Source organism: Filicampus tigris, chromosome 21 (genome assembly GCF_054856515.1).
Source record: "Filicampus tigris isolate MCC_2025a chromosome 21, RoL_Ftig_1.0, whole genome shotgun sequence".
Lineage (NCBI taxonomy): Eukaryota > Metazoa > Chordata > Actinopteri > Syngnathiformes > Syngnathidae > Filicampus > Filicampus tigris.
This window is the reverse complement of record NC_141237.1, coordinates 12564840-12590754: the sequence shown is the minus strand read 5'-3', so window position 1 is coordinate 12590754 and position 25915 is coordinate 12564840. Positions and strand designations below refer to the sequence as shown.

Sequence of the window (25915 nt, the reverse complement as noted above, 5' to 3'; positions counted from 1 at the left end):
ACGCTATGTACCGAACAATGACCCTATTCGTATAAACATTCAATTAATACACACAACTTGTCTTTGGACGATCATCTCACCACATTTAAACTGTTAAAATGTTTTTTTAATCACTCTGTCTTGGTCAAATGACAAAAGTTTTCTTTTGTTTTGTATTGTTTTTTTATTAGTGGTGCCCTCGGTGAACGTTAAACTCCTGCCATCCCGAAGCACGTGTGACGTCATGGTGAAAAGCTCTATTCATTTTTGTACAACACTACCACCATGTGGACAGTCAATGTAACAGCGCGCCGCCGCCATTGGTTGTGTTGTCACTTCCGTCACATGACTTTTCCCGGGAAAACGATTTGGCGCGACTTTTTTGTTATTGTGTAAAATCCGTTGCGGGTTCCTCGTTCAGGAGCTGTCAGCGAGCGCCCAAACCGGACGAAAGTCATGTCTCCCGTCTCTAACCCCGACAAAGACATGGACGCACCGGACGGAGGTGGGCTTATTTGACTCCATGTGGTTTTTAAACTCGTGTTAGCGCGGCTAAAATGAGCTAACTCGGTAGTTAGCTTACATATCACGCAAGTGACTGCGTCAACATTATGCTAACCCAACTCGCCAGCTTCAAGAGTTCAAACAATAGTTCAGATCTGTGTCCACAAACTTTCAGAAGAGTGATGGTTTTATATATAATTATTTATGTTTGCAGTTTGGGTCACTTGAGTAAAATTCATTATGTTTCAAGGTAAAAGAATGACATTTGCAATATTTCTATGGCTGTCAAATGTGACACAATCACTATGGAAGTGTTTGAGTCCCTTTTATATGTGTCTCCTTTCCAGACGATGTGGGCGATTCATGTGGTCTAGCCAAGTCTCGCTCCAGACGGGAGAAAAGGGAGAAGGTAGGGAGGAAGTCTGCTCTGGAGCAACTGAAAAAGGCCAAGCGAGGGGAGAAAATTAAATATGAGGTCAGTGTGACATGACGTGCGATTGTTTTATTTGATTTAATTACAAAGTGATATGGCTCTTAAAGTCATGACTGCCTACATGTTGAATGTAAAATTTGCATTCATCCTAGTTTGAGCACGAATTGATCTATTTTGCAGGTGGAGGAGTTTAGCAGCGTGTATGAGGAGGTGGATGAGGCACAGTACTCCAAGATAGTCCGGGACAGACAAGAGGATGACTGGATTGTTGATGATGGTGAGTGGTTAATATTGTTATAGTTGTTCTGTGTTCGTTGTTTTCATCCCCCCCCCCCCCCCCTTTCAGATGGAGTAGGCTACGTGGAAGATGGCAGAGAGATCTTTGATGACGATTTGGATGATGACGTGGTGGAACAGAAAAAGGGTATTGGCATATACCCATATTCACCATATTCAGTCATTTGTTTTAATACAATTGATCAATTCCTTGTTATTTTTTTGCTTTGGCAGGCAATTCTAATGGCAAAGGAGCCACCGCAAAGAAACAAATGAAAAAAGCAACTGTGGCAAAGCCCAACAGCATTAAGAGTCTCTTCATGAACAGTAATGTCAAGAAGCCAGCAGAGGTGCGTCATCGTTTTCCAAATCTTAAATTGTCTTCTTGCAAAGCCAAATCAATAAAACTTAAGACTATTTTAGCGTACCTTGGAAAATATGATTATGCCACCTGTGCTCCACAACTTAAACCAGAGAGATGATTTTCTGTCACAGTTGCATGCATATCTTGCTTATCCACTAATCCAAATTGTGACCTCTTGCAGAAAGACGTGGACTTGTCCAAGGATGATCTGTTAGGAGACATCTTACAAGACCTGCACTCAGAGGTTGCTCCAGACAAAAACATGCTTTCATATCAACAAATGCTTTTGACTTCCTCTTGTATAAGTCGCCGATTGCCTTTCAAATTCCCTCCGCAAATATGGCTTGCTCTTGCCCACCTAGAAAAGCAACATCCTGGCTCCTCCACCTGTGGTAACACTGAAGAAAAAGAAATCGCTTGGATCGCCCTTGAATCCGTTCTCTATCAAATCACAGATGTCCAGAGTAAACTTTTCAGTTGTTTAAATCATAGCTGTGAATCGTCAGGGTGATGTGGGTCAATTTGGCTTAAAAAAAAATGTCATGTCTGTGGTATCAGGAGCCAGCTAAGGCCAAAGTCATCCATCCACCACCTTCGGAGACCGAGAAGCCATCAGCCACTTTGCCTCCTCCCTCGAAAAGTGCTCCAGCAGTGGAGAAAGACACAGAACTAGTCGAGAAGGACGATGAAGGTGATAAAAGTTGTCTTGATTTGCTCTCGTTCCAACTCTTGGACTAACTTCAGTGATCACGTTTTCCCGCAGCGGCTGAAGATCTGGCCTTCGACACTATGGACTTTGATGAGCCGATGGAGGTCGGACCTGAGGAGCCTCCAAAGCCCGAAGTCAGAGAAGAGCCTCCGTCTGAATGTAAAACAGCCCTCGTGGCTCCGGTCAAAGAGGAGCCTCAGGACGCCACCCTCCTGTGAGTCTTTTCGTCCTTACTTTTAAGCGTACGTCTCCCGTGGCAACCCCGTTTGCCCGAAACTGGGCGAATCATAAGATTTTTACATTTTTTTTTTCCCTCTGTGTTCAAGTCTCGCTAAGTTTTCTCTACGTCCCAGAAGCTCAAAGGCGCACTATGGGTTGGCTGGTGGGTTACCACAGACGCTAGTATGTTCCCTCCTGACCCGTAACGTTCTGATGGACTCGCTCTCCTTTTTCATATTCTCTCAATGCTTTGTACCAGGCCTGGGCGATATATATTCCTGTTTTTTTTTTTTTTTTTTTTTTTTTTAATTCAATTCAAATTTTTGTTGTGGATGGTTTAAAAAAAAAAGATAAAAAGTAAATTGAGTTGTTGTTCAACTTTAGTCCGAATACAGTGGACAATATATGATAATGTTTTTTTATTTGAAGCCATGACTTTAAATCTCGTCTTTTTTTTCCCTGGTGACACTAATACGCCGTCGTAATGTTAAGTGATACAAGTAGGACTGTTTATCTTTTAACGTTGGAAAAGTTTAATGTTGATTAAACATTTTTTTTTAAAAGTTCCAAGTTTGCACTTAATAAATCTAATTCAACGTGTTTTGTTACATTTGTTGCCAGAAGTATAAGGCAGACGTTTTGTACTTTAATTCTGAAAGGGAAATAGTTACTAAAGTTAAGTGCTTGATAAAATAGAAGCAAAAAGTATTTTGCGTTTTCTGTAATATTTACAAAAAAGAAACAACTTTGCACTTTATAAACGTAATAAGATGTGTTGTGTTACATTTGTTTCCAGAAGCATTTTAAGGCAGACATTTTGCACTTAAATTGTGGAAGTGATTTTTTTTCAAGTGTTTGATAAAACAAAATCAAAAGTTGTTTTGCGTTCCCTGTCATTTTTACGTATTTTCTTAAAAAAGAAAAAATCGAAAGAAAATTGTAAATCGGATATTGGGGTGAAAAAAATTGAGATTTCTGGGCAAAATCGGCCAGCCCTACTTTATACAGATTGAATGTCAGGCAGCTTTGGAAAATGTTTGTGGCTCCGGCAGATGAAATTAAGCTCCCTACATCTTTGGTCCATACAGGCGAATTGTACCACGTAGAATGTTACCGTCCAATCACTAGTAAGAGTGGAATACATTCGCAGAGCTTGTTTGTCATTTTTGGATTTTTTTTCTGATTAAAATCAGGGAAAACCAGCAACCAAGTCAGATCTCTCTTTTTTTTTTTCCTGCTGCTCTCACTGCATCAGGTGCATTTTGCAGAGGAATTTTATGAGACGTTGTGATTAACCACTGTTCTAATTCTGGTTCCGGATGCAGCAAGACAGGAGGTTCATGGGGGCTAGATGATGAAGAGGGTGCGGTCAGCAAAGCTCCCGCAGAGGTGCAGGTGGACTCAAGCAAGCTGCCGTTGGTGGAGGGTCCAGATGGCGAGCAGGTTTTCAGATTCTATTGGCTGGATGCTTTCGAAGACCCTTACAATCAACCTGGTATTGCGACATATATCCTCTGACATATGAGTTGTATATTTTTCAGAACACACCCACACCTTGTTTTTGTCATTCAGGCGTGGTGTACCTGTTTGGAAAAGTGTGGATTGAGTCGGCCCAAACTCATACAAGTTGCTGCGTCTCTATCAGGAACATTGAACGCACCATGTATATCCTGCCACGTGAATATGTATGTTGCAATCTTAATCAACGCATTATTATGTCGCTACATCTTGTATGTTAATGAAAAAAAAAAGGAAACATTTAAAGTGGAAGTCAACCCAAACATATTTTTTTCAGGAATATGTTCCCAGCAGGCCCACTAGTTGAAACACGTCATTCTGATTAATTTTGCATTTGTGGAATAAGTGTTAATCCACTCGTTTTTAGCCATCTCTGGGGGCAGCCATTTTGTCTTCTGTCGACTGAAAATGACATCACAACTGCTCACAACGACCAATCACGGCTGACCTGTTTTCTGAATCTGAGCCGTGATTGGTCGTTGTGAGCAGTTGTGATGTCATTTTCAGTCGACAGAAGACAAAATGGCCCCAGAGATGGCTAAAAACGAGTGGATTTACACTTATTCCACAAACGAAATATTTATCAGAATGCCCTGTTTCAAGTAGTGGGCCTGCTGAGAACATATTCTTGAAAAAAAATAGGTCTTGGTTGACATCCGCTTTAAGTCTTGCGTTTTTGTGCTTTCACTCCACAGAAAGTGAACCCCAAGACGGGGGAGGTGTCTGACACGCCCGTTGGAATGATGGACATCTACCAGGAGTTCAGTGAACTTTCTGAAAAGTTCAAGATCATGAAGTTCAAGTCCAAGGTACACCCCCGCAGTCACCTTACAGCACAGCCTGAATAATATGGTGACAAATCTCACATTTGCTTTGGCTTCAGAAAGTGGAGAAAAACTATGCCTTTAATATTCCTGACGTGCCCACGCAAAGCGAGTACCTGGAAGTCCGCTATTCAGTGAGTAAATGCGTCCGTGGTCCGATATTTTTTTCCTTTCCTTTTTTTCCCGATGAAAACTTCAATCCATTTTTTTTTTTTTTTTTTTTTTTAAGGCTGAGTTCCCCGCTCTGCCGTCTGACCTCAAGGGGGCAACATTTTCCCACATTTTTGGAACCAACACTTCCAGCTTGGAACATTTCCTCCTCAGTAGGAAGATTAAAGGGCCGTGTTGGCTGGACATTAAGACACCACGTGAGAGCTGATTTCTTTTTTTTTTTTTTTAATAAAATAAAGTGGTTCGCCTCTGTCTATTTCAAATGAAGTTATTAACTCATTCACTGCCATTGATGTATTTATTTGTCTTTTCACAGTGCAGCCGTTCAATCCCAGGAACTTATTTATATTTTTTTCAAACGTTAGAGTCAAAGAGGGTGTGAAGATGTTTGGCGGTAAATGAGTTAATCAAATATATAGAAATACAAATATTTCTATTTGTGTGTGATAGAGCTGCTCAATCAAGCAGTCAGCTGGTGTAAAGTCGAGGCTCTTGTCCCGAGAAGTGATCTTGTCACTGTGGTCAAAGACTTGGCGCCGCCACCCATCACAGTCATGTCTATCAGCCTCAAGACCGTCCAGAACCCCAAAACTCATCACAATGAGGTCGGAGCTGATTGATTGATTTTGGAGGACGAAATTAGCCCATTGTACTTGATATTTTCTTAATATGGATGACCGTATGATTGTTTCTTTTCCCGTTGTTCAGATTGTCTCCCTGGCAGCGCTTGTCCACCATAGCTTCCATATGGACAAAGCTCCACCTCAACCGCCTTATCAGACGCATTTTTGTGGTGAGCTCCTGTTAAGAATTCTTTTGCTTGTTCCAAGATCTGAACCGGGGCTCATTAAGTCAACAATTTTCTCTTTCAGTGGTGACTAAACCTTCTGACTGTATCTTCCCATATGACTTCAAGGACGCACTGAGAAAGAAGGTGAGCTGCCACAGAAGGATTTTGTTTTGACATTCATGAGGAAAATGTGAGTCGTTGAGATGAGACAAAAATAGGCTTTTATTGTGGAGAGAACAGGAAGTTGCAGTTTTGAGTGATAATTATGGTGATTCCATGTACTTGTCACATTTCAGCATACTGGTGGTGTGCATTCTGTAATGAGCTTTAGTGCAAGAATGGTGCCAAATAAATCTGATTTAACAAGGATAATAATGTCGAGTTTTGATGAATTGGTGTGAATTTAGTTGTTTGATGTCGTTCCTCGATGTTCGGCACCAACACACTAAAGATGCCTTCCTCTCTTAGAATGCTAAAGTAGAGATTGCCACGACAGAAAGAACTCTACTCGGCTTCTTCCTGGCCAAGATGCACAAAATTGATCCTGATGTTCTTGTGGTAAGCGTTTTATTCAGACTTCTTTTTTTTTTTCTTCTCATGGTATGTTTACTTAAAACATAAGACTTTGTTTGTTCCTTTAAGGGTCATGACATTTTTGGCTTTGACCTTGAAGTGCTACTGCAGCGAATCAGCCACTGCAAAGTCCCGCACTGGTCCAAGATGGGACGCCTGAGGAGGGCCAATATGCCCAAACTCGGGGTGAGGATGAAAAAGCCAACGGACGAACGCTGTGTGATTTTTGGGTTCCAACTTACGGCCGCTCGCTCGCAGGGCCGAAGCGCCTTTGCGGAGAAGAGTGCCACCTGCGGCCGCCTTGTGTGCGACACCGAGATCTCCGCAAAGGAGTTGATTCGCTGCAAGAGTTACCATCTGACTGAGTTGGCTGCGCAGGTGCTGAAGACCGAGAGAGCCACCGTCCCAGAGGAGAGCATCAGAAGTTTGTACAGGTAGATTTTTTAAAAACATTTTATTTATAAAATTAAAAGAAATTTGTCTGGCTACTTTATATTCAATTCCATTATTATTATTATTATTATTATTATTGAAATTAGCTCTTGATTTAGTCTTAGCTATTTTCAAATGAAATGAGATATTTTTATAATGCCATTTGTGTGGATGTAGGCATTTGTTTTTTTGTTTTTTAATCCACATATTTGGGAAACATTTATTTCTATAGATAGATTCCCATGTTGTGGATGTAGATTTCTAGCCAGAATATGTATGACACATTCAAATGTTGTGACTGTCTGCATGCCAGTGATTCCCCTCATCTGCTCTACCTGTTGGAGCTGACATGGACCGACGCCAAGTTGATCCTCCAAATGATGTGCGAGCTCAACGTGCTGCCGCTGGCCCTGCAGATCACCAACATTGCCGGCAACGTCATGGTAACCTGATTCAAAGTTGTCTTTTAAAGTCAACCCTTTTTCCCCCAAGAATATGTTCTATGCAGGCCCACTAGTTGAAACAAGGTATCCTGATAAATATTGCATTTGTGGAATAAGAGTTAATCCACCCGTTTTTAGCCATCTCTGCGGGCGGCCATTTTGTCATTCCTGTCGACTGAAATTGACATCACAACTGCTCAGGTAACAACCAATCACGGCTCACCTGTTTTCTGAAGCTGAGCCATGATTGGTCGTTACCTGAGCTCTGAGCAACTGTGATGTCATTTTCAGTTGACAACAAGTGACAATATGCCCCCTGAGATGGACAAAAACAGGTGGATTTTACTACTTAAAGTGAAAGTCAACCCAAACATATTTTATATATATTTTTTTTCAAGATTATGTTTTATGCAGGCCCACTAGTTAAAACAAGGCATTCTGAAAAATCTTGCATTTGTGGAATAAAAGTCAATCCACCCCTTTTTAGCCATGTCTGGGGGGCGGCCATTTTGTCACTTCTGTCAACTGAAAATGAGATCACAACTGCTCAGGGCTCCGGTAATGACCAGGGCTGACCTGGTTTCTGAAGCTGAGCCGTGATTGGTCGTTACCTGAGCAGTTGTGATGTCATCTTCAGTTGACAGAGGTGACAAAATGGCCGCCCCCTGAGATGGCTAAAAATGGGTGGCTGTTGCTGCTTAACTCATATTCCTTCAAACGCAATATTAATCACAATGCCGTGTTTCAACTAGTGGGCCTGCTGGGAACATATTCTTGACAAACGAATGTGTTTGGGTTGATTTTCTTTAATGCTCAAGCTTAATCATTGAACTATTTTCCCCGCAGTCTCGTACTCTGATGGGCGGTCGGTCCGAAAGAAACGAGTACCTGTTGCTTCACGCCTTCCACGACAAGAACTACATCGTTCCCGACAAACCGTCCTTTAAGAAAAATCAGATGGATATGGTAGCACCTCAAAAACACCAGCAACGTTTTTTCCCCCACCTCATTTTGTTTGCATGCACGCATAAAGCATTACCTCTCTTTTTTTTTTTTTTTTTATGTCCCAGCACGAAGGAGAAGAAGATGTCGACACTGGCAAAGGGAAGCGTAAGAAGAAGGCCGCCTATGCAGGAGGGCTGGTGCTGGATCCTAAAGTTGGTGCGTGTGGTTTGGTTAATTATGTCCTCTTTTTACTCTATATATATATATATATATTTTTTTTTTTTTTTTAAATCCTTGCTTTGGCTGCAGGTTTCTACGACAAGTTTGTGCTTCTGCTCGACTTCAACAGCCTGTATCCGTCCATCATACAAGAGTTTAACATCTGCTTCACCACCGTGCAACGGGAGGCTTCCAGCAAGCAAAAGAAAAGTCAGGTGTGTGTGTGTGGGACACACACAAGTGCTAATGTGTCGCTGTGGCTTTTAGGTTTATATTCAATCTTCCGTTGTTGAAGCGCTAAGGTGTAAAACCTGATGGTGTTTCTATGGCAACAGGAGGATGAGCCAGAAGAGATCCCAGAGATTCCAGATTGTGACCTGGAAATGGGAATCTTGCCCAAGGAGATCAGGAAGCTGGTGGAACGGCGCAAACATGTGAAACAGCTGATGAAACAACACGACATCAACTCGGACCTTTACCTGCAGGTAAACACAAAACGCAAACTCAAACACAATGACCAAATACTTGTTTGAAGTTATTAAGTTTATGTGTCTTTCTCAGTATGACATCCGCCAGAAGGCGTTGAAGCTAACGGCTAACAGCATGTACGGCTGCTTGGGTTTTAGCTACAGTCGCTTCTATGCTAAACCGCTAGCCGCCCTGGTCACACACAAGGGCAGGGAGGTAAGTGCAACGCAGCCAAGTACATTTGACACCAGTTAACACATAATAGAGAGAGACTATATTACTGGATACTTTTGGCCTAACTTGCTTATTTTGTCTTGTGTGGTTTATAACAGTGGACACTGTTAGCTACAATTAGCTGTTAGCTTTTCAGTGGCAATTTTGCTGTGCCACAATACACTGACTGGACACTTCTCATACATGAGCTATATTAAAAATTAGTTTTCAGTCAGAACTGAATATTGTCTTTGAAAAAGCAGAATATTTGTTACAGCCCTCAGTGTACGTTTCAAATGATGTCATCCACAAGAGGGCACTGCTGCATCATATTCCTTGTCGACCGGCCCTGCCCTCCTTCCCACTTTTCCCATTAACGCCTCTTTAACTTTTGTGTTTTAAATCAAATTCCCCAAATATTTGCCTTCCCTAATGTAATGAAAGTGTTGTGTCACATCCATGGCACTGCACACAAAAATATCCACGTGAAATCGGATGTAATGACTTCTTTCGACACTCGCTAATGGAGCAACACGGGTGTGCACACGCTCAGTAAATAGGTGCGAAGAGATGTGTCCTGCGTGACATAAACAGCTAAATGCGGTATCGTAACTAAACACTGCACACACACACACACACACACACAAACACTTGCCACGTCAGTGGTGGCAGTCACGTTCATTCAATGAGCTCTAATGGTGAACATCCTCGGTGGAGGCGTCAGCCGCTGCCTCGAGGCGGTCGTTCATTAAGATCTCGTTATGCACACATTGTGTTCCCTAATGGAAGGCGGGGCCATAATTCTGTGTGTTCTTGGTGCTTTGTCATCCCATTTGTCACACAGCAACATAGTAAAATGTGTGTTTCTGATTGACTCATACAGGTGGGCGGCCTCCTTGTCGCGAGTTTATGGGCAGCGCACGGCAACTTTTATTGCATTTCATCTTTTCTTGCTCCATTTAGTCAGAAAGTATTGTTGCTGTTTCCTTTTTCGTTTACATTTTCATCTTGAAATGAGTGTAGATTGACTTTATGGAAATACTACTGTATTCACGTATAATTGTAAAGAGGATTAGCCTTGTCTGCCTGCATGGTACTCAAATTTTTGTTTTTGTAAATGGTCGTTTTGACAACATGTCGCCAAATGGTCACCACGGCATATGTACTGTTGCGCTACCAGGTGCACTATTAAAAAGGAGACAAAAGTGAAAGACAATTCTAGGTTAGCGAGTGAGCCGGATGCCATCTCAGCTGACGTCAATACGAACGATTGTTTTTATTTATTTATTTTATGGTAATGTTGCAGTTGAAAGACAAGTTAATTTATGAAAAACACAAATCCAAGCAGTGTTGTTTTCTGACGTATATTGTTTCAGTGTTTTTCTAAACAAAAATAAGAATACTGCTAAGGTACAGGATTGATAAGCAGTATTGTGTAGAGTAGTAATAGACCGATTATCGGCCGGGCCGATTATCGGTACCGGTATTTGGCTTTTTGACGAATATCGGCATCAGTCTTTTTTAAAACTGCTGGCCGATAATAAATCAATTAAAAACCGTGGAAATCAAAACAAAGATATGTGAAAGTTTCTGTTATTGTGAAAAGGTCATTTACTGTAGAAAACTACATAGAGCTATTGTTTTAAGTTTTTCTTGATCCTTTTTAAGACATGCTGGCAGTCCTGGGCTCTCCCTGAACCTTTTGTTGAAATTTTATAACAGATGTATACTCTCCAAAATTTCTTGTAATAATGATTTAAAAAGAAGAATCACCATTATGCGAACCTGAAACATTGTTCAATAAACATGCTTAAAGATGTTACAACAAAGTTAAGAGTACATTTTTCTTTACATTTTGATGCCAATATTTTCCTTTTCACTGAAAATGAATATCGGCTCCAAATATCGGTTATCGGCCTCCTTGGCTACTAATAATCGGTATCGGCTCTAAAAAAAAAAGCATATCGGTCTATCTGTAGTTTAGAGTAATAGTAGTACCAATAAAAATTGAACAATACCCGTCCCTAAGTCTAAAGGTGAAAATAATATAACCTACAGTAAAGTTGTATTTTCATCAGCAAGATAAAACGAAGCCAGTCGAACTCAGGCTGGACCTCTGTTTGACCAAATTAAGTTCATTTAAATTGCGTTTTCTTGGAGCCCTGACATCATATAGCTGTCAGCCAAGCACTTCTCAGTAGTTTCCGACTGCAGCGAGACAGAAAGGCCAGCTGGCATTTATAAGCGGCATCCTGATGTATTTGTGGCTATTGCCGTTTGCACCTCCGCCCCCGTTTTAATCGTCACATTTGCACTCTACTTCGGTATCGTGATTTAGGAGGCTTTTTATTTTTGTATTTGTAACGCAAACCCAAGCCGCCCTCCTCTCCCTTGTTGTACGTTTTGGTTCCGTGTATTCACCGATTTTATGTCTTTCTCGCTTTTGTTTTAAATTGACGCCTGATGTGGCGCGATGAGTCAGTCAGGTCGAAGGTTGCAGGTTTCACCCCGTATCAGTTGTGCCAAGCAACATTTTTGAATTTGATCTCATGGCAGTATGTGTGTTTAAATGTTTGCGTATGTTCGCATCTGTGTGCGTGCATGTGGGTTGAGTGTATTTTGTGAGCGTGTGCGCCCAAGTGCCCGAACTCTGCCCTTTGTCGGCGGACCATTTGTTGTGGGCCAACTCTGTCCTGGTATGTGTGGGTATTAAGGAGTGAGAGGAGGTGGGGGGGGGGGGGGGGGGCAACGGTATTAAGAGGAAGGTGAAGGTTTAGGATTACATGGCCGTGGGTCTGCTATAGATTGATGTCCCGCTCAACCCCTCGGCGTTATTTCGGGTCCTTTTGTATGTTTGCCAGAGAAGTGTTGGCCACAGAGGAAGAGTAATATGAAACACGCACAACAAGCGGTTATAATTGGCCGCTAAATGCATTTGTCACACCAGGAAGACGTTTATTGTCCGATGAGTCCCGCCCGGCCGATTCATGACCTCATGCTGGTGGGATGTAGAAGTTAAAATTATATACGTGTTTTATTAAATAGGAAAAAAAAATGGATCAGATCCAGATATCAGCAATATGGAAGACGCCAGGATCTCTCAGCTTGCTGGTGTTAATTTAGTGTCGTGGTGTTAATGTTGTTGCTTGCTGCAAATTGAGTGTCTGCGAGCAGTTAAGGGCACCACAAAACTCAGCACTTGACTGCCTTTTACTTTGCTGTTCATTAGTCTTTCTTTTAGAGGGGGGTGGAGGGGGCTAGCTTTCGGCTACTGATTATAAAAAGTAACAGTGTGTCGTCCTAATCAAGTGATGTAAACAACGCAGCCCGCTGGAAGCCGCTGATTGTTTTGGAATGCATATTGGTTTGACCTTTGACATTTTGCCAGCAAATCTGACAACCGTTAGCAGGTGCGTGCGTGGGTTTGTGTGTGTGTGTGTGTGTTTGTGTAGGGTGCAGGGTGACTCCCTAAAAGCCGTGTAATTGAGTCTCCGTCCTTGTGTTTAAAAACAGACCGACAGGAGCTCGTAGTTGACATTATTGGATGGCACGCACGGCGAGGGATAGATGCGAGCTTGGGTAACAGAGGCGAGGCGAGGCGAGGGTGCCGAGAGGTCAGAGTGCCGTGAAGGTTAAACCCACCCCGTGTGAATGTGTGCGCTTGTAATCAAGTCAAGGTAAATATTACTGCCCCCGCTGTCGTTCCTTCGGGTTTTGGATCATTTCTTCCCGTCTGGCCAATCACAAATCATTTCCCCGAATTAGACTCAGGAATCCAGCCACCGTCCGCTCATGTGTCGTCTGCGTGTGTGACTAAATATTGTTGGCCTCATTCCTGTAAGCTGCCACTGTCTCAGAATCAAAGAGGTTTTTTTTTTTTTTTCCCTCGTATTTGTGATGGCCGTTGCAGGTGTGTGTCTGTGAATGTTTGCGTGTCGGTGTGGAAACAAGGGCCGCGTGTTTCCATGGTCGTCTTGTGCCCCCCCCCCCCCCCCCACCCCCCCCCACGCTCCCTAAAGAGGCGGCTTTACTCCGGACTTAACAAATAGTCACATGGGAGCAGCGCTGCTATTTTGGCTCCATTAGCCGGCCGCGGTGGCAGACGGTCGAGTGGGACGAGATTTCCACATCCGAACTGTCACTTCAGTAACATTTGCTAATGAGGCCATGTGAGATGAGACTACCGGTAAATGGCTGGGATTGTACTTTACAGTGTATTAATCGAACGCCCGGTGTCTCAGTTGAAGGCGTTCATGGAGCTATTAAAACGGAAATCAACCCAAACATATTTTTTTCAAGAATACGTTCTATGCAAGCCCACTAGTTGAAACAAGGCATTCTGATAAATATTACGTTTGTGGAATAGGAGTTAATTCACCCGTTTTCAGCTAGCTCAGGGGGCGGCCATTTTGTCACTTCTGTCGACTGAAAATGACATCACAACTTCTCAGGGCTGAGGTAACGACCAATCACGGCTCAGCTTTAGAAAACAGGCGAGCGTTACCTGAGCCCTGAGCAACTGTGATGTCATTTTCAGTCGACAGAAATGACAAAATGGCCGCCCCCTGAGATGGCTAAAAACAGGTGGATTTTGCTGCTTAATTGATATTCCACAAACGCAATATTCACCGTAATGCCGTGTTTCAACTGGCGGGCCATGCTGGGAACATATTCTTGAAAAAAATATGTTTGCGTTGATTTCCGCTTTAATAAGAGAAAAATAAGGAAGTTGTTTGAATTGGCTCAACAAAAAATGTCCTTGGTTAAATGTTAGCAAAATGAATAGTCAGTTGTATATTGTTCTATATAGTGTGAAGAATGGCTTAAACATACTCAAGACAGTTTGTAGAAGTTGTATTTTGCCTCCTCACCAAACAAAGATTAAAGAGAAAACGGTAGGAACATTTCACAAGACAATAATGGTTCCCAAATTCATCAGGCTATTGAAATGTTTGTTATTGTGCTACAAATGAGTTGATTTGAAGACAATGTTTGTGTCCCACTGCTCTCTCATCGGTTGCAAGATTGTAAACATGAAAGAAGTAGTGTTGCTAACTTCAAGTGTGGAAGTCAATGGTCTAATTTTTTTGGTGGTATTGCCATGGCTGGGGCATGTATGACGCTAGCTTCACGTTAGCTTCCCGCGCACACTACCAGAATGTTCCCTCACTGACTGTGTTTAATTCTTAAGGCTTCTATATAGCACATTTTATACACAAAAGTCAATGTGCTTCACACAAGCAAAAGTGCACCTTCTGTTCATGTCATGTTCATTGACACTTTTCTTTTGTCATTAATTGTAATAGTTGTAATGGTGTAGTATAACTACCAACCTGATATCGATGCTAGCTGTCCATAATGGATTTATAACAATATGAATGCCACATCCTTGAATAGTACAGGTCACGCAATATTTTTGTTCGATACACTTTATACGCTTTTTTTTTTTTTTTTTTTTTTTTTTTTTTTTTTTTCCTGTCCAAGATGACAAAGGCCGTAGAATCATTTTCATCTGAGGCCACTTAACTTCCAGGAGTAAATTAGCAGTTTGGACATGAAACATGGCTGAATTACTTGACGTCACACAATTGACTTTGCCCGTGTCAGCGGCAACGCGGCAACGTTGGAATGTGTCTTTCCGTCTGTTAGTGCGCCGTATTTTTTCTAATTGAGTGGACTGCAGGCGCATTGTTGTCATTGTGGAGTTATTTACAATGAACCCCAGCATTTGTGATCTCAGCCTGCAGTATTAAATCAGACATGGCCCTGTCACAAGACTGAACCCGCCCAGCAGCAGACATGACAACACAGCTATGGCATCTTTTCAGACAGGTGTGTTTTGGGTGAAAAGCCTCTGGTACTTTTGTGTGCATAAATGCTCACATTAGCAGTAAAACAACAAATCTGTGTAGTCAATCTTCTTTCTTCTCTCTCCCAAGTCTTTCTCTTTGTGTGTGTTTGTGCACTCGTGCATTTTGAGCGTCCACCCTCGAGCCGCACTGACAGCACCGTGTTCCTCCGCAGGTGCTATTTCAGTCAGGCCGCGGTCATCCCAAAATGCTTTTCATCTGAGCGATTTTCAAAACAATTGTCGCTGTTGTCCCAGGCTCCTCTTACAAGGGGGGGCTCTCGGTTACAGGGCACGTTAACATGCTAGCTAGCCCTCATGGGCGGATCCTGCGCGGTGGGCAAATGGATCCGTAACAGGAGATTGCCGCGATCCAGTCCGTCTTTTTGCGGATCCAGTCCCAACTCAGCCGAGCGGGTCAATTAAGGTTGATACTTGGAATAAGTAACGGTCTGGCAAAAGATAGAAATGAGACCAAGGAGTAGCATGACATTAGATAATCCAATAATAAGGCCACCCAATATCCAAACAAAGGCATTTTGTTTGATATTCATGGATAACTGCTTCTCTGTTAACACTCACTGATTGATATTGTCTGAGATAATGGAGTTAATTTGACATAGTTGAAATTATTTTCAGAGACAGTAGTTACTTTTAGCGTGGTTTAACGTGGGTTTGTAGTTAGCTGTGTTGTACACCGCTACATTCAGTTCATCGGTGAAACTGAGCATAATAAAATTTGTAAAGATGTTTCGTACAGCTCCTGGAATGGATTTCATGAGATTATTTTGATTCGTGATTCATAGTGCGCGTTCTGGTGTTAGTGTCAAGATGAGCGCTCACACCACCAGTTGCACAAATTCCAGTGTCATGGTCAAACGACTTGTCTTACACTTGGCCCATTCCTCTGAGCCGCCTGCTCTGTTGGAAGTGACAGCATATGGAAAACGTGTCTAAATGAGTCCGCACATTATTTACATCAACGCATTCTCACTTTGCTTTGCCTCACGTTGTTGTCACCCTGACTTTCCCAGCATCTGTCCACTTAGCACTTGTGTAGCCTTTTGCTTCTGTCTACCCACTGCTCATTAGACTTGGAAGTTGGAATGTGCTTTTGTTTTCTCTCTTTGGTCACAGATAGGGATGTAACGATTCGCTGAAGCTCCTTTTTCCAATTTTCAGTTCCCGATTTTCGATTCGATTCGATTCAAAAAAAAAAAAATGCTACCATGCTTGTCTCTGTGTACTAGTGTGGTTCTGCAGCCATCCACAAACGCAATATGCAATGGTTTTTGGTGCAAGTGCATAATTTGATCTACACATTCAAAATGTGCTATGCATCTGAAATGAAAAAAACGTTTCGAGAGATCATTTTCGAGATGAATTTAATCACATTGTCGAATCGATTAATCGAGTTCTCGAATCGATTAATTGATTTTAAATCAACATTCGATTAATCGTTACATACAGGCTTTGCGTTTCCGTCTACAAACTTTGACAAACTTAAACTCTAGTTAGTTCTCAGCTTTTGAGGTTATTCAGTTGCTGAATAACCTTAAACTTGTATGAGCAGGGCAAAATATTAGAGACACCACTAAGTATGATATAGTACAGTCATCTTCCACTACAAACCAGAACTACTTGTAATGTTAGGATATTCTAATAAACCTATGCAAGTAGAATGGACATAGAAAGCTTTTATTTTCCTTGTACTGTATAGTGGAGATGCAACAAAATTGGCGTTCAACCCTAATTTTGAGTTTAAACTCGTTGCCTGCCAGCCATTTTAGAGCATTTTGACAATTTCACCCAGTGGAGTCATAAACTGTGCTGATCTCATATCTAAAATGGGACATCAGCGCCATCTACTGGTGGTTGTGTATCAGTTAAGTTGTTTTCCAGGTTTGAGATTTACAGTGGAGTAGCATCACAGATTCAAAAGCTCCCCACCCATCCCTGTTGCAAAAAACATAATAGACAAGTATATGTCAATGGCAGTGAATTTAAGAAGAAGAAAAAAAAAACATTCTTAAAGCGGAAGTCAACCCAAACATATTTTGTTCAAGAATATGTTCCCAGGAGGCCCACTAGTTGAAACACGGCAGTCAGATTAATTTTGCGTTTGTGGAATATAAATTAGGCAGCAAAATGCACTCGTTTTTAGCCATCTGTGGGGGCGGCCATTTTGTCTTCTGTCGACTGAAAATGACATCAAAACTGCTCACAACGACCAATCACGGCTGACCTGTTTTCTGAATCTGAGCCGCGATTGGTCGTTGTGAGCAGTTGTGATGTCATTTTCAGTCGACAGAAGACAAAATGGCCGCCCCCACAGATGGCTAAAAACGAGTGGATTAACACTTATTCCACAAACGCAATATTTATCCGAATGCCCAGTTTCAACTAATGGGCTTGCATAGAATATATTCTTGAAAAAAAAATGTTTGCCCTGACTTCCCTTTAAATATACTTTGTCTGAAATGCATGTAATTCAGTTTAAAATCCATTTGTCCCTCCATACATCCAACCAACCATCCAGCCATTCATACATCTACTGAACTGCTGATCCTCAATAGGGTATTTTTTATTTATTTTTTTGTTCATTTCATCACTGTATTGTTACCTTCAAACAAATCACATGAGATAATTGCTGTGGCGACCCCTGATGGGACAAACCAAAAGTAGCAACAACTTCACCTCTTTCTCCTCTTTTAGCACCTCCTCTTCTTTTTGCTCCTCCCTGTGCTCTGGACAGTTCAGGTCATTTTGACATGCAAAGTTTTCTGGGGTCACATCAGTAAATTCAAAAGTCGGAGAACCCGCGTGCCACTCAGCAGACTAAAAAAAAAAAGAAATCGTCGAGCGAACGGAACGAATGGTTTTGTAGTTGAATAGTGGTGATGTATTGCATAACACTGACAGGCACTTGGCTAGCTAGCACGAGCGTCATGATTGTGAGTTCATATAAACATCTGCAATGCATTTAAAAGTTGCAGGTCAGAAACGGAAATGAAGTGATTGGATTAACTCGGTCGCCGTCTTTATTCGCTGCTTGTGTGACATTCACTCTGAACTGGTTTGAGGCTTTCTCTGCCAATCAAAGCCTTTGAATGGTTCGCTCCCTTTTCCCCCCTCATTATTAGCGCGTCGGCGAGTTGTTTCGTCAGATGCGCGCGTGTTGAGACCTTGACCTTGTTGTGCGGCCTCTAATGGAGGAGGCCGCTCCGTGAATGACTCAAACGCCCGCCTCTGCGCAGTGGCATGTGTCACCCCATAAAACATGCTGAAAGTCCCACTCTGGTTTCAGGGAGTGGGTGTACCCCACCCAGCCCCTTCCTTACTCTGAAATAGCCCGGCGCCCTTGTCCCCACACGCCGCTCGCTCTGCGGCGCTGTGCGCGCGTATGCCGCCGCCGTTGATTTGAGGCGCGGATTGCCGGTGGCAGATCATGCCGGGATCTGTCCGTCATTCTGGCCCCCCCCCCCCCCCCCCCTCTCTCAGGTTGAAGACCACCCGGAGCCCACACCTGTTAAGGATCACTTTGCTCCTTTGGCTCTCTCTCTCTCGCGCACAAGCGCGCAGTGGACAGCCACTGTTAACAGTCTTTGTCCTTCAGTCACTCCTCGGGTGATTAAGGCCATTACGAGTCATTAAGACGAAGTGTGTGCCATCGTGTGTTTTGCCCCAGCGTGGATGTGTGTGGGTTGAAAAGATGGCTGTCACAGCACGCGCTCATAATTGCCCTCTTAGCCAATTATCCCCCGTTTAAAAGAAAATCACCTGCTCTGCTTTTGTGTCCACACACACACACACACACACACACACAGTAAGTAACACGGGAAATTATATTTATTCATTATATTGCATGCTCCTGTTGTTTTTAAATGCGCGGCATCACCGATTTTATGATCTAATCCATGTTTTTGTCTACATCTGCTCTTGTTCAGATTCTGATGCACACCAAAGACATGGTCCAAAAGGTTGGTGTACCCCATCCGTTCATTTCGCGGCAGTCTAGCATTGGAAGTATTCAACAGTACTGTCGATCATCTTGTAAAGTCAAAGACCCAAAGATTAGGAACATCTCTGAGATTTTCAAAAGGTCCACCGTTATCTAAATGTAACTTTTTAGTAGGGATGTAACGATTCACTGAAGCCCCGATTCGATTTTCGATCCTCAGTTCCCGATTTTCGATTCGATTCGATTTTTCAAAAATGGTTGCCATGCTTGTCTCTGCGCTAGCCATCCACAAACGCGATACGCAATGATGCTTGGCGCAAGCGCATGATTTGATCAATGCATATTGAAAATTTGACAATGTTTACAAATATGGCCTGGGGGTCGCGGCCGGAAGGGTACCCAGGTCAAGGGTGCAGGGACGAGGCCGGACGAGCAAAAAAAGGGTCAAGTGCGCAGCTCTGAAAATTTGGTATGCATCTGGAATGGGGGGAAAAAAATTAAAGACATAATTTTTTTAGGACTCTAAATTAGTGTATTCTAATGTATGTTGTCTTTTGTTAAGTGTTGCTGTACAGGTCTTTGGAGTGCTGAGATGTCCAAGTTTGATTCGTATCGATTTAAATCGATTATTCGATTTTTAACGGATTTTCGATTGTTTCATCCCTACTTTCTAGTAATGTTGTCGACAGTGTTAAATTATGTAACACATGTAGTTGTAGTTTAAGTCTGTAGTTCTATAGAGCTCCTTATGGTGAGAGGATTACCAATATTTTCAGTATCCTGTATTGAGAGGGGCAACATTTGAAATTGCATTTCAATCATGGCCAGTGTGTGTGTAATTGTCTTGAATTACTGTTTGGCTCAGATGAACCTGGAGGTCATCTATGGAGATACGGACTCCATTATGATAAATACCAACAGCCGGTCCATGGAGGAAGTCTTCAAGTTGGGCAACAAGGTGGCTGTAGAACAACAACAAAAAAATCACACTCAATCAAGATGGCAGGTTCTTTTTCTATTACTTTAATTGCAACTTTGATTTTTGTTCTTTTTTTTTTTTTATTTCCTATTTCAGGTGAAAGCAGAAGTGAACAAGCTGTACAAACTGCTGGAGATTGACATCGATGGAGTATTTAAGTCACTTCTGCTGCTGAAGAAGAAGAAATATGCAGCTCTGGTGGTGGAGCAGCACGGCGATGGACGCTACAGCGTCAAGCAGGAGCTCAAAGGCCTGGACATAGTTCGGCGAGATTGGTGTGACCTGGCAAAGGAATGCGGCAAGTGCGTTGAAGCCGAGTAAGACGTAACCCGGATTTATGTTGCTCGTGCATTACGAGGGGCTGTCGTCTCCTGTTGCAGCTACGTGATCGGTCAGATCCTGTCAGACCAGAGTCGCGACGTCATCGTGGAGAACATCCAGAAACACCTCGTGGAAGTGGGAGAGAATGTCGCCGGTGGGGCGATACCTTCCCAACAATATGAGATCAACAAGGTAATGAACATTGTGCTCTGTGTACTTGGCAAAGTTCAATTGTCATTGCCTTCTTTCTATTTCCAGGCGCTGACCAAAGAGCCTCAGGACTACCCAGATAAGAAGAGTCTCCCCCATGTCCACGTGGCTCTGTGGATTAACTCCCAGGGTGGACGCAGGGTCAAAGCTGGCGACACGGTCTCTTACATCATCTGCAAGGCACGTACCATTCTTTTGGCACATTTGCCATTTTTCAAGAATCGCATGCTCACAATTTCTGTTCTCGTTTGCCCGAAAAAGCGTTTGATTTGGTTGATCTTATTCATCCACTCTAAACCCAGCCAATCAGATTGCACCGTCTTGTTTTCCAAACGGTGTCCAAATACTCGATTAATTGATTTATAGGTGTGGCCTGACACTTTAAAGGGAAACAAGAATATGTTCTATGCAGGCCCACTAGTCCAAATATGGCATTCTTATGAATATTGGGTTTAGTCAAATCCACCCGTTTTCGGTGGGGCGGCCATTTTGTCACTTTCTGTCGACCGAAAATGACATCACAGTCGCCCAGGGCTCAGGTAATGACCAATCACGGCTCAGCTTCAGAAAACAGGTGAGCCGTGATTGGTCGTTATCTGAGCCGTGAGCAAGTGTGATGTCATTTTCTGTCGACAGAAAGTGGCAAAATGGCCGCCCCCTGAGACGGCTAAAAACGGTTGAATTTTGCTGCTTAACTCATATTCCACAAAGGCTATATTAATCACAATACCAGGTTTAGACTAGTGAAGGTACATGGAACAATATTCAGTGTTCGTTCGAGATCGCAAACGGTTGCAAAGACCTCCGCCGGACATTCGCAAAACAGTTTTTCTTGCCGCCTTGCTACCTTCGCAAAATTTGCTATGGCCTTTACTATGAAACGTAATGATAATTCCTGACTTTCAAGTTTTTTTTTTTTTTTTTTTTTTTTTTTACCTTCAGGATGGCTCCACTTTGGCAGCCAGTCAAAGAGCGTACGCTTTAGAGCAACTCCAGAAGCAAGATGGTCTGAGTCTGGACACGCAGTACTATTTGGCCCAGCAGATCCACCCGGTGGTGTCCCGCATCTGCGAACCCATCGAGGGCATCGACGGCGTCCTCATAGCCACGTGGCTGGGTAAGAACCATTTTTCATCATGTTTCGGTGATTCTGCTGCTTAGCTCCAAACGTTGGTGTGAATGTGAAAGACAATTTTCGCATTCCGTTTCGTTCAGGTCTGGACCCCAGTCACTTCCGGTCTCATCAGTTGCACCAAAGAGAGGAGGAGGCGGATAGCGCTCTAGGAGGGCCCATCCAGCTGACCGACGAGGAGCGCTACAAAGACTGCGAGAGGTTCTCTTTCACCTGCCCTCACTGCGGGAAGGAGAACGTTTACGAGAGCGTATTTGAAGGAGCCGTGAGTTGTTTTCCGTCACTTTTTTTCGCTGTGTTGCCCTCATCACAGGAAAAAAATATTTTACTTGTTGAGGCCCAAGATGTTGCCACGTGAGTGGTTATTTTTGTCGTAGTTTCAGTTTAATGGCAAAATACCTGCAATATGCTGTCAACTGTTAGCCATCCAAATGACGGCAAGTTATCCACTTGAACAGTCTGATTAGATGCAATACGACAGTCGTATCAAATGTTTCAAATAGATAATGCTTCGTTTCAAAGCTCATATTCAGTGAGCTCTTAATTTAAAGGGGAAATCAACCCAAACAGATTTTTTTTCAAGGATATGTTCCAAGCAGGCCCACCAGTTGAATCAAGGCAATATGATTAATATGAAATAGGAGTTAACAGTAAAATCCACCCGTTTTTTAGCCATCTCTGAGGGCGGCCATTTTGTCACTTCTGTCGACTGAAAATGACATCACAACTGCTCAGGTAACGACCAATCACGGCTCGGCTTCAGAAAACAGGTGAGCTGTCATTGGTTGTTACCTGAGCCCTGAGCAGTTGTGATGTCATTTTCAGTCGACAGAAGAGACAAAATGGCCGCCCCCCAGAGATGGCTAAAAAATGGGTGGATTTTATCCTATTTCATATTAATCATATTGCCTAGTGAGTGGGCTTTCATAGAACATATTCTTGGAAAAAAAATATGTTTGGTTGACTTCCAAACGAGATTGTTTATTATTATTATTATCATGCAGTGTAGAATGACATGGCGTCCCGTTCTGAGAGTTGCCTCGTATTTTGCTCACCTAATTAAACTCCAATGAGTGGGGTATTTATTAAAGGACTCCCAACCGCAACGATCACTTCAGAAAGTTACAAATTGTGAATTCGGAAGCACCATCCGTAAAAGTAATACTTCAATCAAGTCAATCATAAACCCAGTTTGGATAATAGCCAAGCCAAAGAGACGGGGGTCAGGTGACATATTCTTTTCAAGAGTGGTTGAGAGCTCAACCTTTGGATTGAGCAACACCTCAAAGATGCGCAGGATGCATTCCATCAATAAATGTCAAGCAGATGGTCAAGACCCCGCAGAGATTTGTGGCTAATAAAAACCAACTCTTGAAATGTTTTTTCTGAAAATAGCCCGTCTCCATTGCAGACTGTCTGCGCAGTTGATTGCTCTCTAGCTAGCGGCTAGCATGTACCCGCCACGTACATACGGCGTAGTTGAACCTGTGCGGCAGCAGTTTAGCCTGCTGTGCAAACACAAGTTGGACTGTGTGTACAGCTCGGCTATACAAAACGGGTTCGATTGAAATGCTAAAGACACGATTGTTTTTTTTTTTAATCATTAGTGAGGATTTGCACGGGTGAAATTGACTCTTAAGCAGATCAGTGGAAGAATGGCCATTCGTGGTGCAGTCGCCCTCTATATTGTGTCTCTGCCTGTATTTTTAGACAGCTGCCTGGCTCCAGTACAGACTCTGTTTTCATTGGCATAGTTTGGACACCACAACTTGAAAAGCCTCTCCTTAACCCCTGCCGTTCTGTAGACATACACATATGCACAGATCTTCTACCATTTGTCAGGCCAAGGTTATGTGTGCGCTATCAGCTTGTAATGAGGAGTAGGGCGCGCAGCCTTTTCTTGTCTTGAAGACTCTTAATAAACCTGACATCCCGCTTATCCTCTGCTGGATTAAACAACTTCCATGAAATTCAAGTTTTTACACCATATTTGGAATATGTAAAATGTCATCAACTCTCAGAAATAAAACAACAAAGCGATGGTCTTCTTGCGCGTTCCAAATAAATCTAACGGAATTTAATAGGTTACAAGTAGGGCTGTCAAAATTAAAATTAAAGCGGAAGTCAAACCTAACATTTTTTTTTTTCCCATAATTATGTTCCCAGCAGACCCACTAGTTGAAACACGGCATTCTTATTAATTTTGCGTTTGTGAAATATAAGTTAAGCAGCAAAATGCACTCGTTTTTAGCCATGTCTGGGGGCGGCCATTTTGTCACTTCTGTCGACTGAAAATGACATCACAACTGCTCACAACGACCAATCACGCCTGACCTGTTTTCTGAATCTGAGCCGTGATTGGTCGTTGTGACCAGTTCTGATGTCATTTTCAGTCGACAGAAGACAAAATGGCCGGCCACAGAGATGGCTAAAAACAAGTGGATTAACTCTTATTCCACAAGCGCAATAGTTATCGGAATGCCTTGTTTCAACTAGTGGGCTTGCTGGGAAAATATTCTTGACTTCCGCTTTAACTATTTGAGATTAATTTAAATTTCATAACGCACTAAAAAGATTAACTCAGTTATATTTACTTCCTGTAGCGGCTGACCTCTGCTCAGTGTGCAGCCAAACTTAGAGGCGAGTCACTGTCGCAAAGACGAACTTTTACGTAGTTTGACTTTAAAAAGGTTCCCGACGGCTCATTGGAGAAATCCCAAATAATTTGCACACTTTGCACAGCCAAATTCAAATACCATATCAATTGTACGTCCTTGGTGTATCTTTCAACTGTTGTATTTGACAGGAAAAGAATCGTATTCGAGGATCAAAGAAAGCTATCTTTGAATCGAAATCTACTTGTATTTTTTTTCCCCGCATTAATTCCAAGATTTTACTCAAGTAAATATCGGTTCTGAGTTTCGTTAGAAACTGTCGTTGAAAAAATGCGATTAATCGCAATTAATTAATTTTGGAAAATTTTGCGATTAATTCGCCCCAAAAAAATTGTAATCGCTTGACAGCACCAGTTCCAAGTCCTGAGACTTAATTACGCACGATATGTCTCACCGCTTGTGTTTTTCCCCGCTATGAGTCGCTGATAAGATGGTAAGTTAATTAGGGTGGCGAACATGGTCTAACAGCTCATTGAGAGGGGAGGACAGATGGGCCTTGACACATAGCCGGGGATGCTAGGAGGAGGCGGTGACAGATGATGGAGGACAGACAGGGGAGGAGAGTTGTTTGATGAAAGTGGCGGGAGATCCGAGCGAAAGCTGGATCGGGCTGCAGGGATTTCCCCCAAGCCCCCCCCCCCCCCCACACGAGTTCACTTTTAGCGGCGCGGCCTGTTAAATCAACATGCACATTATCGTGCCGCAAGATGAATAACAGTCAGCTGACATAGTAAAGCGTTTCGAAATGTTGAAGGGTGCTAACGTGTGCTTTTAAAGGCAGAAGGAGGCTTGGATGTCAAAGATATGTTCTTTGGGTCACGTTGTAAGCCCCGCGCGCAAGATTAATTGCGACTCCTCTGCAAGGCTGACATCAAGACGAGTGTTTCATAGTTTTATTTAATTGCCCGGTCATTAAAGAGCTGGCAAGTAAAGTAAGGAGGTGCATAATTTTGTTTGGGGGTGGATGTCTGTTATCGGAATGAAGCGAGCGAGTTAAAAAAGTCGCAGGGGAGGAGGTCATGTAGAGAAGAGAAGGAATGAAACGCAAGGATGGAGAGACTTAATTCATTCAACCGCATTGAGGAGAGTCAGGCAGGTGACACAAAGGCATAAAAAGTCTTTGTTTTTTCCGAAAAGTACCGATTGTCGGCCGAGTGGGGGGGTGTCACTGCGTGCACCTGTCTTTGAAAGCTTTTCATTGCTGCTGTCAGTGCAGTGAAATGGAGTTTAGAATTGAAATCGGTCTTTCAATCTTTTAGATTTTGTCTAATTGTTACGGACCATGTGTGTGTGTTTTGTTTTTTTTTTTTGTCCATGAATGTAGGCTGCAAGAATTCATTGTTTTCCCTTGTGACTGATATTCTATGGCTACATACAAAATATTCTACGGCTACGGCTACATACAAGAGGAGTGTTTGTCCCTGACCCAAAGTGCAAAATGGGGACATCACTGACCAAGCAGCAGCAGTCCACCGGCGACTTAAAACGGAAAAAAGTCAGACAGGTGTACTATTCCTTTAACTGCTGGCTACAAAACAGATCTGTTTTTCTTCTCACGGCGAGAGCGGTGATTGATTTCAGTGGAGCCGGTGATTTGGCGACGAGAACCCGGCGCTGTTGACCGCAGCAGTAGATGACACTGAGAGAGGCAACGTCACTCATGTTCTGTTTGACATGCTCAGCTGGTCAGGTCATTGCTGTTAACAAAG

General features: G+C 42.8%; 1 protein-coding gene across 1 annotated transcript in view; it reads left to right on the top strand.

The window, feature by feature from the left end:
• The first annotated feature begins 328 nt into the window (after positions 1-328).
• Positions 329-25915, top strand: part of pola1 (polymerase (DNA directed), alpha 1) — a 54342-nt gene continuing 28755 nt past the window's right edge. Inside the window, exons 1-33 of the mRNA XM_086020884.1 lie at positions 329-484; positions 831-958; positions 1097-1193; positions 1263-1340; positions 1427-1542; positions 1738-1800; positions 1919-2020; positions 2115-2247; positions 2320-2479; positions 3810-3979; positions 4057-4169; positions 4698-4811; positions 4886-4960; positions 5056-5194; positions 5448-5602; positions 5706-5790; positions 5870-5931; positions 6256-6345; positions 6430-6546; positions 6619-6794; positions 7106-7235; positions 8082-8201; positions 8306-8396; positions 8490-8614; positions 8735-8884; positions 8961-9083; positions 18876-18908; positions 19755-19847; positions 19965-20170; positions 20249-20381; positions 20448-20579; positions 21342-21516; positions 21615-21796. Coding sequence (XP_085877010.1) covers positions 436-484; positions 831-958; positions 1097-1193; positions 1263-1340; positions 1427-1542; positions 1738-1800; positions 1919-2020; positions 2115-2247; positions 2320-2479; positions 3810-3979; positions 4057-4169; positions 4698-4811; positions 4886-4960; positions 5056-5194; positions 5448-5602; positions 5706-5790; positions 5870-5931; positions 6256-6345; positions 6430-6546; positions 6619-6794; positions 7106-7235; positions 8082-8201; positions 8306-8396; positions 8490-8614; positions 8735-8884; positions 8961-9083; positions 18876-18908; positions 19755-19847; positions 19965-20170; positions 20249-20381; positions 20448-20579; positions 21342-21516; positions 21615-21796 — 3915 coding nt within the window. The 5' untranslated portion in view covers positions 329-435. The remainder of the gene's footprint in view (positions 485-830; positions 959-1096; positions 1194-1262; positions 1341-1426; positions 1543-1737; positions 1801-1918; positions 2021-2114; positions 2248-2319; positions 2480-3809; positions 3980-4056; positions 4170-4697; positions 4812-4885; positions 4961-5055; positions 5195-5447; positions 5603-5705; positions 5791-5869; positions 5932-6255; positions 6346-6429; positions 6547-6618; positions 6795-7105; positions 7236-8081; positions 8202-8305; positions 8397-8489; positions 8615-8734; positions 8885-8960; positions 9084-18875; positions 18909-19754; positions 19848-19964; positions 20171-20248; positions 20382-20447; positions 20580-21341; positions 21517-21614; positions 21797-25915) is intronic.